General features: G+C 43.1%; 1 protein-coding gene across 1 annotated transcript in view; it reads left to right on the top strand.

Annotated features, from left to right (window-relative positions):
* LOC111231772 (coxsackievirus and adenovirus receptor homolog) overlaps window positions 1–15,094 on the top strand; it is a 21,858-nt gene extending 6,764 nt beyond the window's left edge. Inside the window, exons 3-5 of the mRNA XM_022759010.1 lie at window positions 12,417–12,752; window positions 13,136–13,468; window positions 14,191–15,094. Of these exons, the coding sequence (XP_022614731.1) occupies window positions 12,417–12,752; window positions 13,136–13,468; window positions 14,191–14,327 (806 nt within the window). The 3' untranslated portion in view covers window positions 14,328–15,094. The remainder of the gene's footprint in view (window positions 1–12,416; window positions 12,753–13,135; window positions 13,469–14,190) is intronic.
* Window positions 15,095–16,639: the final 1,545 nt, after the last annotated feature.

Below are 16,639 nucleotides of genomic sequence, written 5' to 3'. Positions count from 1 at the left end.
GCCTCCTCCTCCTGTAACTCAACCATGAGACTGTTTTGAATTCAGATGTGGAGGAAGTATTTCAGCTGCTGTCGCCCTCAGGGCTGATGATGAATCTCTGGAGGTGGGTCTTTATTGTCTCTGTGTTGGCACCATTTTGTTTCCTGTTACCTCTGGACTCTGTGCCGAGTTTCTGAGCAACAAGAACAACCGGTAACAGGTTTAATCAGTGGCGTTCTCAGATGAGTCATAATGATGATCATAACTTTATTTATGGAACTTTTCTTAATAGAGTTACAACATGGTAAAACCAGATAAAAGAAAAGTCCAAAGCACCTGAGCAACATAAAAACATCTCAAATCATCTTTATGAAAAAAGATCTGACAGTAAAAGATGTAAAATATAAAAAAACAATATCAATGAAACACGTATCAGACGTCACCAGAGGCTGAGACAAAGAAACGTGTTTGAAGAAGAGATTTAAAGGAAGTTAAAGAGTCACAGCGTCTGATTTGACTCAGGAGAGAGTCACAAACCCTGACACAAGCTATGTCAAGAAATCAGAGATAAAACGGGGGCGGAGCCATTTAAAGCCTTAAATATATTTATAAACATCATTTATATATGGAAATTACATGTTACTTTGTGTGTGGGAGGGTTTAATGTCAGAAAGGCCAGAGTCAGGAGGCCGCTAGGATCCGGGGGCTGTAGACGAATAAATAACTGGGTGTCATCAGCATAGAAATGATCATAGACGACAAAATGAAACAGTTCAGAGACTGAATATGAAATATAAATAAAACAGATAAAAACATTAATGCATTCAAAGCAGGAAGAGACATTTTACTGCATCAGAATCAGTTTATAGTTACTACTTATAGTTATTACTATATTATTATATTGATAATATAATGTTCTGGACCTCTTTGATTATGAACTGAATCTTCCTGCACTGTTTCAGCTCAGAACAGGATGATTTATGTCGTGGGATGTTCAGTGTCTTGTCTCAGAGGTTTTCTACCTGTGGTCTGCCGCCCTCTGCTGGTCTGTGAGAGGTACTGCAGGTGTTCAATAATGTAGTTTCACTGTGGGAATCACTTTTATTTTTAACACATGTCCATGTTTAAATTATTGTTTTAAGGATGATAAAATTCTGTCCTTGGTGGCCTGTGCTGTGCTAATGTGGGAATGTGTCCCTAATGTCACATGCAAATTCATCACGTACAGATAAGAATATATTAGTTTACTGATCAGTATCTAAGAAGAACTACAGCTGGTTTTTCCAGTGAAACACCTTCTACAGGCTCCAACAGTGTTTCTCTCACTTTTTCAGACCAACTTTATTGAACAGGACGCTGACGAGAGACAGGAAACAAGTCCGATTGTTGGGGAATCGAACCGGAAACTTGTTACTTATAACACATACATATATCATGTGTGACCTATCCACTCAGCTGTTTGATTACCTTGATCAATAACAGAGTTTTAATTATCAGGAAACCCTGAAGCTCACACACTGCAACAGCTGAGGCTTTTCTGTAGCATCACTCATCAATACGAACACTGGCTAGAGGTCATCAAACGCACCATGAGTCTCAGTCCATGATCTTGTTCATTGTCAGTGTTTGAGTTAACAGACTGATAACTGGTGACATTCAGCTCAACCCTGAGCAGGCTAACTGTTAGCTTCATCACGTTTCCTTTCAAATGTCACCTTTACGACATAAACACTGTAAAACAACCAATTCATATGATGTTTGAATTTTATTGAAAACAACTCGTACAACTCAAAGCAAAAACAATACAGTAAAAGATGAAGCTATATTATCATATTATATTATATCATATGTTTGTGCAAATGTTTTATTTGTTTCTCTTTATATTTCCACATTTATTTATTTACTCTTTTACAGATTTATTCTTTTTTATGGCACTACTGTGACTCCACAGAGGTCAGCTGGGTTTGAGATGTTTTAACTAGTTTACTCACTGACCAGCAGGGGTCACCGGTGGTCCGCTGGTGACCCCTGGTGGATCACCATAGGTCCTCAGGCTGCGTCTTGCTCAGAGTGCTGGTCCCTGGGTCACCGTCATTGTTCAGAGAAGAAACGTCTCATCAAACTCTCTGCAGAGTTTCGCAGCGCTGAGCGTTCAGGCTGTTTATAGTCTGCGGTCGCGGTTTCTGTCGGTCTGTTGTCTCTGCGCTGAGCAGAGGTGAGGATCGGTTAGCCACAACCAAACACGAACAAGTCAAATTTTCCATCAGAAGAACTGTGAAAGCCACAGAACCACACGAGAAAAACAACTGCTGAGACCGGAGTTTATTGATCCTGCAGAGAAACCAGATCTCTGCTGCCGTAACAAAAAACATCAATTAAATATAAATAAGAGTAAAGTTAATGGCTTCATTCACCACAAAACAAATGGTGGGTATCATCATATCTATAAATGAAAGTACGACAATACAAGTAACATGTTGCACAGTGAGGAGTGCACTGTAATTGACCAATTTCTTTTCATCTTAACTTTCTCTTTGTTCTCATTTTTCATTTTGCAGCTAAAAACAGTAAAAAAAAAAACTATGACAAATATCTAAAGTGGTATGAAAGCTGAATGTACCCTGGAGTGAGGACCAGTAACAGACCAGCAGGAGGACGTCAGTGGTGGGACAGGTGTGAAGGTGTGACGGTCGACCTCAGTGAAGAGTAGACGACCTCCGGCTCTGCTGGACACTCTGAACACAAACACACACTTCATCAATATGAGAAAACCCTCAACCCTGACCTTTACCTGAGCTCCACCCAGCAGGACCAACAGGACCGGCAGGAGCAGCAGGAGCAGCAGGACCGGCAGGACCAGCAGGACCAGCAGGACCAACAGGACCAGCAGGACCAGCAGGAGCAGCAGGACCAACAGGACCAGCAGGACCAGCAGGACCAGCAGGACCAGCAGGACCAACAGGACCAGCAGGACCAACAGGACCGGCAGGACCGGCAGGACCGGCAGGACCGGCAGGACCAAAAGGAGCAGCAAGAGCAGCAGGACCGGCAGGACCGGCAGGACCGGCAGGACCAACAGGAGCAGCAGGACCAGCAGGACCAGCAGGACCAGCAGGAGCGGCAGGACCGGCAGGATCTGTTCTTCAGACCAGTATCTGACCACCAAACTCTTGGAGGACCTTGATTCTCTAAGAGTTGGCCATCGAATCGTTCCACGGTTCCTCGGTTCCTCTGTTTATCTCCTAAATCTAAAGTCTCGACAAACTTTCTGCTATGAACTAAAAACTGTAGATTCACTGGATCGTGGTTTAATTTCACTCTGACTTTGTGACTTTGAGGTTTCGTCCAGACGAGCTGAAACCTACAAAGACTGCAGCAGCATAATATCTTAGCAACATTTTTAGACAAAACAACTGATGGATTAATGGAAGCCCAACACCCAGCTGTGTTTCCATGGTGCAGGATTCTCGTTTGGCTTCATCTAATCAACTGTTTCTATACTGTAAATGCATTTAATCATAGGAACACTAGAGAGAGCTGAGAGCTGTGGTTAGCTTAGCTTAGCATAAAGCCTGGAACCGGGGGGAACTGTTAGCTTGTCTCTGTGCCAAGTTCACACATAAAGAGCAGCTTTACCTCTGGTCCTGTTTGTTCTGATGAATATTCGTCCATAAGTGACGTGGTCTGTTCTCACAGCTGAGTAGACTGCAGCTGGATCGCTCTCTGGGAAACAGAGCACACGTCACATTACAATACTGCAGGACCTGCAGCTGATACCAGTACTGTCAGTTTATCCACTGCTGGAGTTAGGACCACGAGAAGGATGGTAAATATCTTATTACAGAGGTCAAGTTAGGACTCTATAACTGTCAGTGGGTTTACAGTTGTTTTTTGCTGTCAACGACCAGAGACCAAATATAAGAGGAGGGTCTTCATCAGAAACAGGACGCTGGACGACTACAACGCTGCTCAGTGCTGTTACAACACACTGAAACATTTCACCACCACGTCCAAAATAGATACAGAGATGAGAAACATCAGCAGCTTCAAACCACAGCTCAGAGGAATCAACAGGAGGAAGTTGTTCCTGTGGTTTTAGACGCAGTTTAAAAAAAAGAATAAAATGATCTTTAGAGACAATTCAAGCTGAGTCCTTCTGCTCTTTTATTCCCTGCTTTACATCTTATGTTATAGTCCATCACGTCTTCTTGTTTGTGTCTATTAAACTAAATAAACAGAAGAATTGAAAACTTAGCAAATTAATAAAATAATCTATTGAGAAATCCATAGATTAGGCTTAAAGTCATACTAAAGGAGAATCAGTGATTTAGTTTAAACTGCACTTTAATGGGGTAAAACCAGAAGAACCCAGTTCCTCTGTGAGAACTTCCTCCTGCTGTTGGTGATGTTCATGCAGCGCCATCGTCAGGTCGACATCCCATCAGTTTGTGTTCATGCTAATCGGCTGCTGTGAGGATGTTAGCATGTTAGCATGCTGTTAGCTATTAGCTCGGAGCTCTGAGCTCAGCCTCTCAGCCTCGTGGCTGCAGACTGTTGTGCAGGTGGCAGACCGTGATGGAGGCAAAGAGCACACGTCACATTACAATACTGCAGGAACTACAGCTGATACCAGTACTGTCAGTTTATCTACTGCTAACACTAGTGTAGTAACCTTTGTACATACTGAGATACATAGAAAATAAAATGTTGTAAATATAAAATGTAAAGTGTAAGTTGAAGGGAAACAGTGTTTAATACTCAAGTTAGTTCAATGATGTCATTATTAATCACATTAAACAGTCAAACTGTATGTTTGCAGAGAAACACAAATCTGTGCAGTTATAAACTAGATGTCTGTAACTGCAGCTCTGTGAAGCGTGTGGTGGTCCACGCTCGGCTCAAGTGTTTCTATCAGAAACAGGAAACTGGACGACCACAGAGCTGGTAGCTTCTATTTACAGTTCCACTACAGGGTACAAGACACCAGGTACAGCAGCTCGCCGTCTCAGCCTGCACTGACTAACCTCAGTCAGAAACATGCCACTAAACAACTTCAAAAGTCTTTAAGATGCTGTTGAAAAAATGCATCATTAAAATAAATCAAATGTAAATGCAGAGTAAAATAAAAGTCAGTCACATTAATTGAGTAAAACAACAATCATGTATGGTCCTTATAATCCATAATATCCTCATATAACAAAATGTCCTGATAATTCTCACTCTAACATAAAAACATTTTTACAATAAAAACCTCTTTATTGCCTTTTCAGTTCATTCATATATTAAAGCCATAAAATATCTGCACATAAGGGACATAAGGTAACAACAAAAATAAATAGATAAAACAGATAAAATAAGAACATAAATCTTCATCATAAAAAACAATTTCAACCTTTTGAAGAGATGAAACCAGAACAAGATGTCCTCACTTACTTTTTCTAAAATGTCCTAATTGTCTAAAAACATCTTCATATTCCACAATTATCCGACTTTTTAAAAATGTCCTCCTGTGGAAAATGGATTTAACTTTATAGAAGTCTCCACATCGCACACTGTCCCTTTAATTTATGACAGTGTCATCAGATTAAAAGAAGAAGACATGATCCTCACAAAGATACAGGTCCAGTTTATCTACACGAGGACATGAGGCACCACCCTGACCTACGTTAACTGTAACGCACTAATGCCCTCAGCCGTTACCCTACACAACTCGTCCAGGTAATTTAAATGTACAATAGATGCTCACCTCTGCTCCGCCTGATTGGCTGTTGTTGGTTACGTAATATTTTCACGTCGCTGTATGTGATGTCATCTGTGATGTCATCTTCTCTGACTTCTTCATCAGCTGGAAGGAACCAAAATGAACAATGATATAATTTAAAACATAATAATATAAAACTTACTATTGAATAATAAACTTAAACTTATATGAACTCATTAGAAATACAGTCCAAATGGACAGTGGAATATCTGATGCAAATAACACATTAAACTGAATTTACATATAGAATACATTTAAAATAATAAGTGTGTGTTTCACCTGGAGGTTTCCTCTCAACACATCGTTTCACCAGTACAACCAGTAACACCAGTAACATCAATACAAGCAGACCACAGACAGATGCAGCAGACAGCCACACAGGTAGAGGTGGAGGAGGGGTGATGGGCGGTCGCTCTGAAACCAACAAAAATAATAATTTAAAAATACTTAAATAAACAAAGAATAAAACATTAATTCTTTTCACTGTTCAGAAAGTTTCAAGATGAAACTAAGAAACTGGAGCTGATTCTGTTTTTGAACTTTAACCTTTGACCTCCTGACCTGTGACAGTGATCCAGCTGGGCGGAGACTCTCCATGACCTGTGATGTCACAGCTGTAGAGGCCTTCATCAGACTTGTCAACATGGTGGATGGTCATGTGACCTGTAGTCTCTGTGATGAGGGAGCCATCTTTATAGAAAGCAGCTGGGAGGTTGGAGGGAGGGGTCTTTGTTTTACAGTGCAGAGTGACATCATGTCCCTCCATCACAGGGAGGACAGGACTCTGCAGGATCACTGCTCCACCTCAACACACAGACAAACTACAGCATTTCATCCATTTACACACAGCTTCATCAACACTGACTCCACAGTCTGATCTTACCAGTGACAGTGATGCTGATGCTGTTACTGGTTGCTCCCTCTCTGGACTCACACCAGTAAACTCCACTGTCCTGTAGGAAGGTGTAGCTGATGTTACAGGAAGAACCAGCTGATTCTCCCCAGTCAGCTCCACACTGAGTCCTGGTTTCTCTGGTGGTGTTCCTCCTCAGCCTCCATCCAGCAGAGCTGTCGTCCTCCTCACAGCTCAGAGAGACAGAGTCTCCTTCAAACAGCTGAGAGCTGCTGGGACTCACCGTCAGACCAGCTGGAGGGAAATCAATGAATATTTAAGCAAAACATAAATTTACATGAATTTCAACTCAACAACAACAACAGTCATATAATTCTAGTGGACGTTTTGGTCACACACATTTTGTTTCATGCTGCAGTCGGTGGGTGGTGTTCAGTACAAGGTGTTTATTTTTACCACTTAGTCGCATCATGTTTCTGCAGTGGATCAGATAAGTGACTGATAATTGATAATTGGATCAATATCTGACATTGATGAAGCCTCAGTGAAGAATTCAGGACACATTGATAATCTCTGTCCTCACAGCTGTTCATGAGAAAACATCTGCAGTGGTTCCAACACGTACGATCATAGAGACAGTGGACTGTGCTGCTGCAGCGTTCATCTGATCCCTGATCAGTTCAACTACTGAATCAATGTGTATGTGTGAGAGAGTATTGATTAGTGACGGAGCAGTGAGGAGGTTAATGTTGCTTCTGTAAAACCATGAGAAAAACTAAATGTCTTCACTTTCATTAACTGAGCTTCCTGTAAGAACTGTGTTTATTGAGACTCAGAAAAGAGAAACAGGAAGTGGACTGACCTGCGTTCGTGGTGCAGCAGAGCAGCGAAGTCAGACCTACAGACGGGACACTCAGTTACTGTGAAGTTAAACATGAACACAAAGGGAAACCTCCTCCTCTACACTGCATTCAAACAGTCACAGAACTCAGAGATAAGACGATAATATAATGAGTCATGATGATAACAACAACACAACTACGTTGTTTCAGATCAGCAGGATAGAAAATATATTCAGTTGCTTCGTCGAGGTTTGAAATGAACAAACGTGTCTTTAATTTAATGATTTAAACAGTTGATTTCAGTAAATTCAAACGTCAGTGGATCAATGAGGTTTCCTTCACTCTGTTCTGACTCTGCAACAGATCTGACCGATCATCAGTGATGTTGATGAACTTCTGAATATTATCTGCTATATAACCTAACTTCTAACTTCATCCTCCTCCTGTTCAAGATAAATTTAAAACTACAGCCATCTGAATGAAAACACTCGTTTACTGTACGTTCAGATGTTATTTTCTTTTATTCCTGATGACGATGTTGTTGAAGCTTGTTCACATCACTTAAAGTCACAGTTAATTTGTTGATGATTAGTTGATATGAAACATGATGAAGAATCTTTTATCTCATATTTTCTTGTTTAAGAAGCTGGTTCATATTTAAACAGTTGAAATATGAATTTCTATGTTTCACTCTGTAGATTCGTCTCGATGCTGATCAGTATAATTTAAATGTCATTTGATGACATCATACACTCATTTACAACTCAGCTGTAAATAAAATGATGGGAATGAAACAGTGTGTACTCACAGAACAGCCTCTGCAGAGATGTGAGGTCCATTGTTCCACCTGCTAAAATGAGCTCAACACTTGGTTTGGTCACAGCAGCTGATCCCACCTCCTTCCTGTCTGTTCATGTGTGTGATGATGTGGGGAGATACTACAATTTACAGATGTCCCCTCAACGTCTCACATGCAGAGTATCAGTACACACTTTACAGCTGTTCCCTCAGTGTGATAGTGTCTTTATGGAGGTTTAAGTGGCTTTATAGAGTCATTGCCTTCTCCTCATGGGCCCCAATGGTTTGCCTGGTTTGCCTGGTTTGCCTGGTTTTCCTGGTTTGCCTGTCCTGACGGTGTGTCTCTGACCACCAGAGGGCCGATCCCTCGGTGGCTGTGAAAGTGCTTTACCATAGATTCTCAGTGTCTGATGCCATTATTTAACCAGGCTGATAATAAATGAATAACTGAATTCATCAGTCAACTTACTGCTCTATTTACATGTATTCATCATTTCCAGTCCCAATGCTGTTTTAAAATGTATAAATTTACAACTTCCTCTAGATTTTTCACATTAAAAATCTTTTGGCCTTTATTTTATTCTTAGACTTTTAGTCTGAAGAATCTGGATGAAGTGCTGAGTTTCATGAACTGCAACTGATCAAGAAATCAAAGAGGAATAAAAAAAGTATTCATCCTGTTAAAACGGACACTATACTTAATTTATCATGTGTTTTTTCATTCTGGTCATCGCTCGTTATTTCAGGTCAGTCAGTCACAGACATTCATGGTCCCACTGTTGATGTCCAGCTAAAACCTCAGTCCTAATACTCTCAGACCTCAGTTTGTTATTCCACACAGTGGATCATGGGATACTGTTGGACACTGGGCGGGTCCGTCTGGTGTTGTTCTTACTGTCACACTTGGAGCCTTCACTCCAACAAATATGATCTAGTGTGTGGGGTCCTTCAGGGCTCGATCCTGGGGCCCCTTCCTTTTAACTTATACATGCTTCCCCTTGACTATGTTATCAACAATGATAACATTAGCTATACTATAATTATGTCAATGACACTCAGCTTCTCATCTCATTATACACTGATGACCCCAACCCATAAACTCCCTGGTCAGCTGCTTGGAGGAAATCAACCACTGGATAGCAGCAACATTCCTTCAACTTAACTGTAACTCCTACTTTTGTATTAGAAGATTCCATAGAAATACATTTGAATTTGATTTTATATATAATCATATAATCTGTACTACTGTTAAAAAGGGGGGGGGTGTAAAACTCTCACAGTCAGTTTGGTCCCTGGTTTGTTGGCCTGCAGGTCTGGTCATCAGTTAATCTGCTGTTATTTATTAAATAGATATTACTGTATGGATCAGTGTTATCCTGCTGGCTGAGGACTGACTCTCTGCTGACACCTGCTGGTTTAAACCAACCACAACCTCCAGACTGAAACATGAATCATCAACATGAAGAACCAGAAGCTGCAGTTCCTCTAACGACCACTAGAGTCTGGCTCCAACAGTGAGTCAGTCCCCATAGACTCCCATGTTAAAATGTCCAACTTTACAGCAGAAATAAACATGTTTACAGCCTGGTACAGAAACTGTTTTGGTCTCTAGAGCTAATTTCCTCCTTCATGACACCTGTTTATATAACTCACCTGTTTATAGAACTCACCTGTTTATATAACTCACCTGTTTGTATAACTCACCTGTTTATATTTTATTAAGGACTACAGTTATGGAGGATTGAGGGCGTGGCCTCTTTGAGTGACAGGTGGGTGAGAGCTTGCTACAAGCTGGCATGAACAACATGCGCCCCTCCTCTCTGACCATATTTGGATTCACTTTTGTTCCTATGGAGTCATGTACTGACAAGACGCCCAGGGGTCTCCAGAAGCAGCAGACAGGTGCAGCCAGAAGTGCTGTTCAGAGTGCAGGAGGACTTCCCTTTGGCCTCAAGGATAAAATATTAAAATCTACATATCTGTGATGCTTTCTTTCTTAAAGACATGAATTTGAAACGTGCGTGTCATCCCGTCTTCTCTAAACCTGTGAATCAGCATCAGGCTACATCTCTTGTTACCCTTGATATTCAGTCATTTTGGATCATAAGCACATAAAGGAATGTGTATTGGCTTTTTAAATTCTCACAAAATCACGTCACCACATCACATCAGATAAAAGGTGAAACCCTACTCCGCTCTGATGAAGCAGGTAAAAACATCTGTCACATCTGCAGCTTCATGTTGCAGCCAGTCTGGATCTTCAGCTGCTGCTCACCTACATCACTCTGTCCTTTCAGGTTCAGTCCTTTTCATATTCTTGTAAATCACGTGACTCCTCCCTCAGCTGTGTCACAGGTGGGCGTGGCATCAGAGTCTGAGCAAAGAACGTCACATTGTAGCGTCGCTCTGAGATTCACAGAGAAATGAACATCAGGTTCAGAGGTGAGAGATGAAGCTCCTCCCCTCTGGCAGCAGCGGGAACAGGTTGTGTGAGTATGTGTGGAGTCTGCAGTGATGCTTCCTGCTTCCTGTTTCCAGTCTGGATCTTCAGCTGCTGTTTTGTTCTGTGTCCAATCAGTTCAGGTGCTTCATACGAGCAGAGCTCCCTGCTGTTTTCTTGTAAATCACGTGACTCCTCCCTCAGCTGTGTCACAGGTGGGCGTGGCGTCAGAGTCAAAGGGAGCTGCCCACAGAACATTGTCCCGCGGTTGTCTTCGGTCACAGTCCACTTACTGCCTTTCAGCTGCTTCACACTGCCTTCATCGATTCTCCAGGAAGCTGGCGGTTATTAACCAGCAGAAGAAGAAGATGTTTTCTTCAGTGCTGACCGTCTGTGTGTGTCTCCTCACCTGTCTCCTGCCATGTGTGTCAGGTAAGCAGTGTGTGAGCGGATATATGGAGGAAAGAGAAAGTAGTTGAGCTTGTGGGGAAGTTACTGTAAAGACCCGTATCAGTCTCTGTGCGTGACGGAGTCTCTGAACATGGCGGAGCTTCACTTCCTCTTGTTCCAGTCGATATCAAAGCGAACATCAAGTGTGTTTCAGAGGTTTATGTCAGAGAGGAAGACCAGGTCCTGGTCTGGGATCAGATGGGTCACTGAGGACGAGCTTTAGGCTCCTGGTGTCACGGTGCGTTCAGGTGTAGTGGGACAGGGGCGCTGCCTCGTGTGATGGCGGAGTTACCGTCTCTTCCTGGTTAGCGGCGGCGGCAGCTGCACTTGGTGCTTCAGGCCTGTGACGGTGGATCAGATCTTTCCCGCTCAGCCCTGGTTGTTCCACACTACTTACAACCAGGTGGTCAAATCTGACCCATGTCTGAATTCATTAGCAAGCACTGAAACAACACTAACGATCATCCAGGGAGATGTTTCATCTGCTCAGTAACTTCTCATTCATCCATAACCATAAACTGTGTATAAAGTTCACTGCTTTATGTTTAATGTGCTGAAGGCCACATGTCACTCTGAGGACCAGCTGTGTTTACTGAACATTTCTTCTCAGTCTGACACCAAGTAAAATCAAATGGCAGATCTACTCCTTCATCTCTTTAAAGTTGTGCTTTGGCCATATTTAAATAGACAGGGGCAGTGAGAGAGAGACAGGAGAGCTGGGGAGGGAGATGATCACCTGCAGGAAACGGCTTGATTCAAACCCAGGCGGCTGCAGGCAGGACTGAACCTCAGTCCTTCTTTTAAACCGCTGTTTATCAATGTTTCCATTTTAACATCCTGTTTATTGCATCTTCTTAACGACCTTATGAGTTAAATTATCAGGAATTTCTCATTAAATCATATAAAACATACAAAATAAACGTCTCAGACAGTTACAAGAGAACAAGCCAATGAAAACCTTTGTCCCCAGGTGTCTCTGTTTTCCTCATGTGAAACTACAGAGGTGTTTGGGTCCCACAGCTGATCTCTGATCTCATCAGGTCATGTGACTACAAATGTGTGTAAACAGATCAACTGCAGCTCAGATCTTTGCAGCACATCTGGAGTTCATGTTTTTACAGGTTGTTAAGTTTCTTCATTATCATCATCATCATCATCATCATCACCACCATCACCAGTTAGCTCAGATCATGGAGGTTCTGTGGTGAACCTTCAAAATAAAAGTATTTGATAAAGAACTGGGTCACTGACTTTTACTTCCTGTTTCTCTCTGGACTTTTTCTTGTGATTCAGGTGAAGAGACGAAGGTGAAACCTGGAGAAGACGTCACTCTTCAGTGTCGAGGTCCCAGAGATGCTGAAATCAAACTGATAACGTGGATCAGACCTGACCTGAAGTCAGAGGATTACGTCTTCCTCTACAGAGACAAACGCCTTTATGAACAATACCAGCTTCCATCTTATCGTGGTCGAGTGGAGCTGACAGATCCACAGGTGAAGGACGGAGACGTCTCTGTAATTCTGAAGAACGTCACCATCAACGACGCTGCAAGATACGAGTGTCAAGTTGGAAAAAAAGGAAGTCGTCCTCAGCTCATCAGCACCATCACCCTGAAGGTTGTAGACTCAGGTGAGTTTGTACAAGTGAACCTGTGCACACCTGGAGCAGGACTCTACCTGGGAGGTGTGGTCAGACTGACATCCCTCCTGGTTCATTTGGTTTGTGTGTATTTCATGTTTGTGACTCCTGTGTTGACTGAACTGATGTTCAGGTAGAGAGCGAGGGACAGGTGTCTGTACGAAGACAAGAGGCTGATGGTCAGTTATCACCACGGCTTCCTGTCCCACCTGCTCCTCACTGCAGGTGAAGACTGAACGGGTCTCACCTGTAGTCCTCAGCCCCGATCGACACGACTCGAGAGACATCACTTCTTATTCGTCTTGTGTGTGTCGGTCGAGACCGGTGGGCGCTCGCTCTGATTGGCTGCTCTGTTTTCTCTCCTTTAATCCCAGTAAACGTCACAGCTGCACCTGGACAGACTGTCTCTCTGCCATGTCGAGCTGCCAGAGACACAAACATCACAGTTGTAGAGTGGAGCAGAGCTGAGCCCGAGCCAGAACAGGTGTTTCTGTACCGGGACAAGAATCCTGATCCACAGAACCAGAGTCCGTCTTTTCAGAACCGGGTGGAGCTGAGGGACAGACAGATGAAGGACGGGGACGTGTCTCTGACTCTGAAGGACGTGACGAGAGACGACACAGGAAGATACGAGTGTCGAGTCCAGACAGAAGCAAACTCCTTACCTGAGCCCGTCAGCATCATCTACCTGGATGTTCATCAGAAAGGTGAGTCAGTCTCAGGTGAGTCATTACAATCTCAGGTGAGTCAGTGGAGTCAGTCTCAGGTGAGTCAGTCTCAGGTGAGTCAGTGGAGTCAGTCTCAGGTGAGTCAATCTCAGGTGAGTCAGTCTCTGGTGAGTCAGTAGAGTCAATCTCAGGTGAGTCAATCTCAGGTGAGTCAGTCTCTGGTGAGTCAGTAGAGTCAATCTCAGGTGAGTCAGTCTCAGGTGAGTCAGTCTCAGGTGAGTCAGTCTCAGGTGAGTCAGTCTCAGGTGAGTCAGTCTCAGGTGAGTCAGTGGAGTCAGTCTCAGGTGAGTCAATCTCAGGTGAGTCAGTCTCTGGTGAGTCAGTAGAGTCAATCTCAGGTGAGTCAGTAGAGTCAGTCTCAGGTGAGTCAATAGAGTCAGTCTCAAGTGAGTCAAACTCAGGTGAGTCAGTCTCAGGTAAGTCAATCTCAGGTGATTCAGACTCAGGTGAGTCAGTAGAGTCAGTCTCAGGTAAGTCAGTCTCAGGTGAGTCAGTCTCCGGTGAGTCCTGGTGCAGCTGCTTCGTGGTTGTTGATGTGAGAGTGAACCATCACAGACCAGATGTTTGTGTTTTCTCCAGATGTTGTTGATGAGACTTTGTAGAGAACAGCTGGTCTGAGTCATGTGATCAAAGTTCAGTAGATAATGTCTGTCTCATCACCTACCTGACAGCTGACACCTCACACCTGTTTCTCTCTGCAGGTATCACAGAGGAGAGAGGAGACGAGGAGGGAGGAGACAAGGAGGGAAACAGCAGCGGACATGTTGGACTGGGAGTCGGTCTGTCAGTTGCTGCTCTGCTTGTTGTTGTTGTTGTTGGTTTTATGATCTATAGGTAACGTAGACGACACAGAGCAGCCTTCATATGAACCTGCTGATAGAGCAGCTGATCCTCAGCAGGTCTGAAGAGTCTCAGATCTGCTTCCTGTTTCCTGTTTCTCTCTGATCCATGAAGAAGAAAAGAATCAGAGTCTAAAGGAAACAGAGACATAAAGTTCAGATGAACAAACTCCATCAGAGAGAAGCTTCTGCTCTGTGACTGATCCACTGGTGGAAATGAAGAGACGCATACAGAGACATTCTGTTCCCATGACAACAAGTGAACCTGTCCACACCTGGAGCAGGACTCTACCTGGAAGGTGTGGTCTCACTGACATCACTCCTGGTTCATTTGGTTTGTATGTATTTCCTGTTTCTGACTCCTGTGTTGATTTAAGAGGCTCAGCTCAGGTGAAGCTGCAGCGTCACTTTAAATGTTGCTGCAGCAAGGAATTGTGGGACGGCATTTCTGTTTCCTAAAGGAGATAAGGAAGGAAGCAGTGAAGCTCCTTTCCTCCGCTCTGATCATGAAGCTGCTCAAAGACTCTGAACCTTCAGGAGAAAAGGAGTTTGACCTTTGTGACCCCCCCCCCACCTCACACTAGTGCCCCTGTTTCTTTTTCCTGAGAGGAAGAGGAGGAGAGGAAGAGGAGGAGAGGAAGAGGAGGAGAGGAAGAGGAGAAGGTCAGGAGTTCATGAGTTCAGGGACCAGGTGACTCTGGGAAATGAAGTCAGGATTCTGTCAGAGGAGTTTCAGGATCTGTTCTGTTGGTTACAGCTGCTTTATTTCCTGCACGAGATGCGTATGCGTGATAATCATGTGTTTGTCTCAGCAACGCAGAAGGCAGCCAGCTGTTGTGTCAGACGTGTTAACAGTCTCATTGATGATAAAGGTTGTGTGAAAATGTAATAATAATAATTCTAAGGAACTCTTGTGTGGTTGAATAAATGTTCCAGTACAGTAATTGGTAATGATAAGCCTGAGTGTTGTCTGTATTCTTCAATGAGGTTGATGACAGGAGCTCGTTGCTGTTGCTTTCTCTCTCTGGTGGGCTAAAAGGCAGTTGGAGCTTGTTGAAGCATGTTGCTGCAAGGTGTAGATGACGCGAACCCAGCCAGAGCAGCCTGAGCAGCTTGCTGTGTTTCTATAGTGGTTGTTCTGTGTCAGTATGAGTAGCACTAGGTGTAGTGTAGGTTGCTGATTCGACGCTCCAGATCTACTGGTCCAGACGCAGCGTGATACAAAACTGTGCTCTACTGTTTTTCTATCGGTCAGTTCTCATTACTGTCCACTGTGAATCAAAGTCACTGCGGATGGTGGAACTCACACGCATTTGTTTATTGGAGGTCACATGAGTGTGTTTCTTCTGCGTGGGAGCGACTATAAGTCAGGTTCTATCCTCTCCGATATGAGTCACAGGGATCAGAAGTGATAAGTGTTCGTGGATTCAGGTGCGACAGATTCTCTGTTTTATAATATAGTTTTAACACGGTTTTAAACATGACTATAGAACCAATTAGATTCATTGAATAATATGGTAAAACTCATCATTGGAGAAAAGTTGTGATAAATTGTCTGTTCTAATATAACATAGTCAACCGAAGTCCTCCATCTTTACTGATGCCGTCTGATCAGGTTTTATCTGATCCGTACAGCAGTTCAATGAGCTGCCTCCCTCCTCCTGTGGTAAACTCAACATGAGAGACTGTTTTGAATGTCAGAATGTGTGGGAGGAAAGTATTTCAAGCTGCTGTCGCCTCAGGGCTTGATGATGAAATCTCTGGAGGTGGGTGTCTTTGATTGTTCTCTGGTGTTGGCACCATTTTGTGTTCCTGTTACCTGTCTGTGACTCTGTGCCGAGGTTTCTGAGGCAACAAGAACAACACGGTAACAAGGCTTTGAATCAGTGGCGTTCTCGATGTGAGATCATAATGAATGATCATAACTTTATTTAATGAACTTTTCTTTAATAGAGTTACAACAATGTAGAATACCAGATAAAGAAAAGTCCATACAGCACCTGTAGCAACATGAAAAAGCATCTCATAATCATCTTTATGAAAAAGATCTGACAGTAAAAGATGTAAATATAAAAAAACAATATCAAATGAAACACGGTATCAGAACGTCTAGCCAGAGCTGAGACAAAGAGTAAGTGTGTGTTGAAAGAAGAAGAATTTTAACAGTGAGGTTAAAGAGTCACAGCGTCTGATTCTTGACTCGAGGAGAGAGTTCACAACCCTGATAGCACAAGCTATGTCAAAAATCAGAGGAATAAAACGGGGGGCGGAGCCATTTAAAAGCGCTTAAATATATATGTTAATAAACCAC

The sequence above is a fragment of the Seriola dumerili genome, unplaced genomic scaffold, assembly GCF_002260705.1.
Source record: "Seriola dumerili isolate Sdu_G_001 unplaced genomic scaffold, Sdu_1.0 BDQW01000317.1, whole genome shotgun sequence".
Classification (NCBI taxonomy): domain Eukaryota; kingdom Metazoa; phylum Chordata; class Actinopteri; order Carangiformes; family Carangidae; genus Seriola; species Seriola dumerili.
The sequence above is the reverse complement of the archived record's forward strand: the minus strand, read 5'-3'. Positions and strand labels throughout refer to the sequence as shown.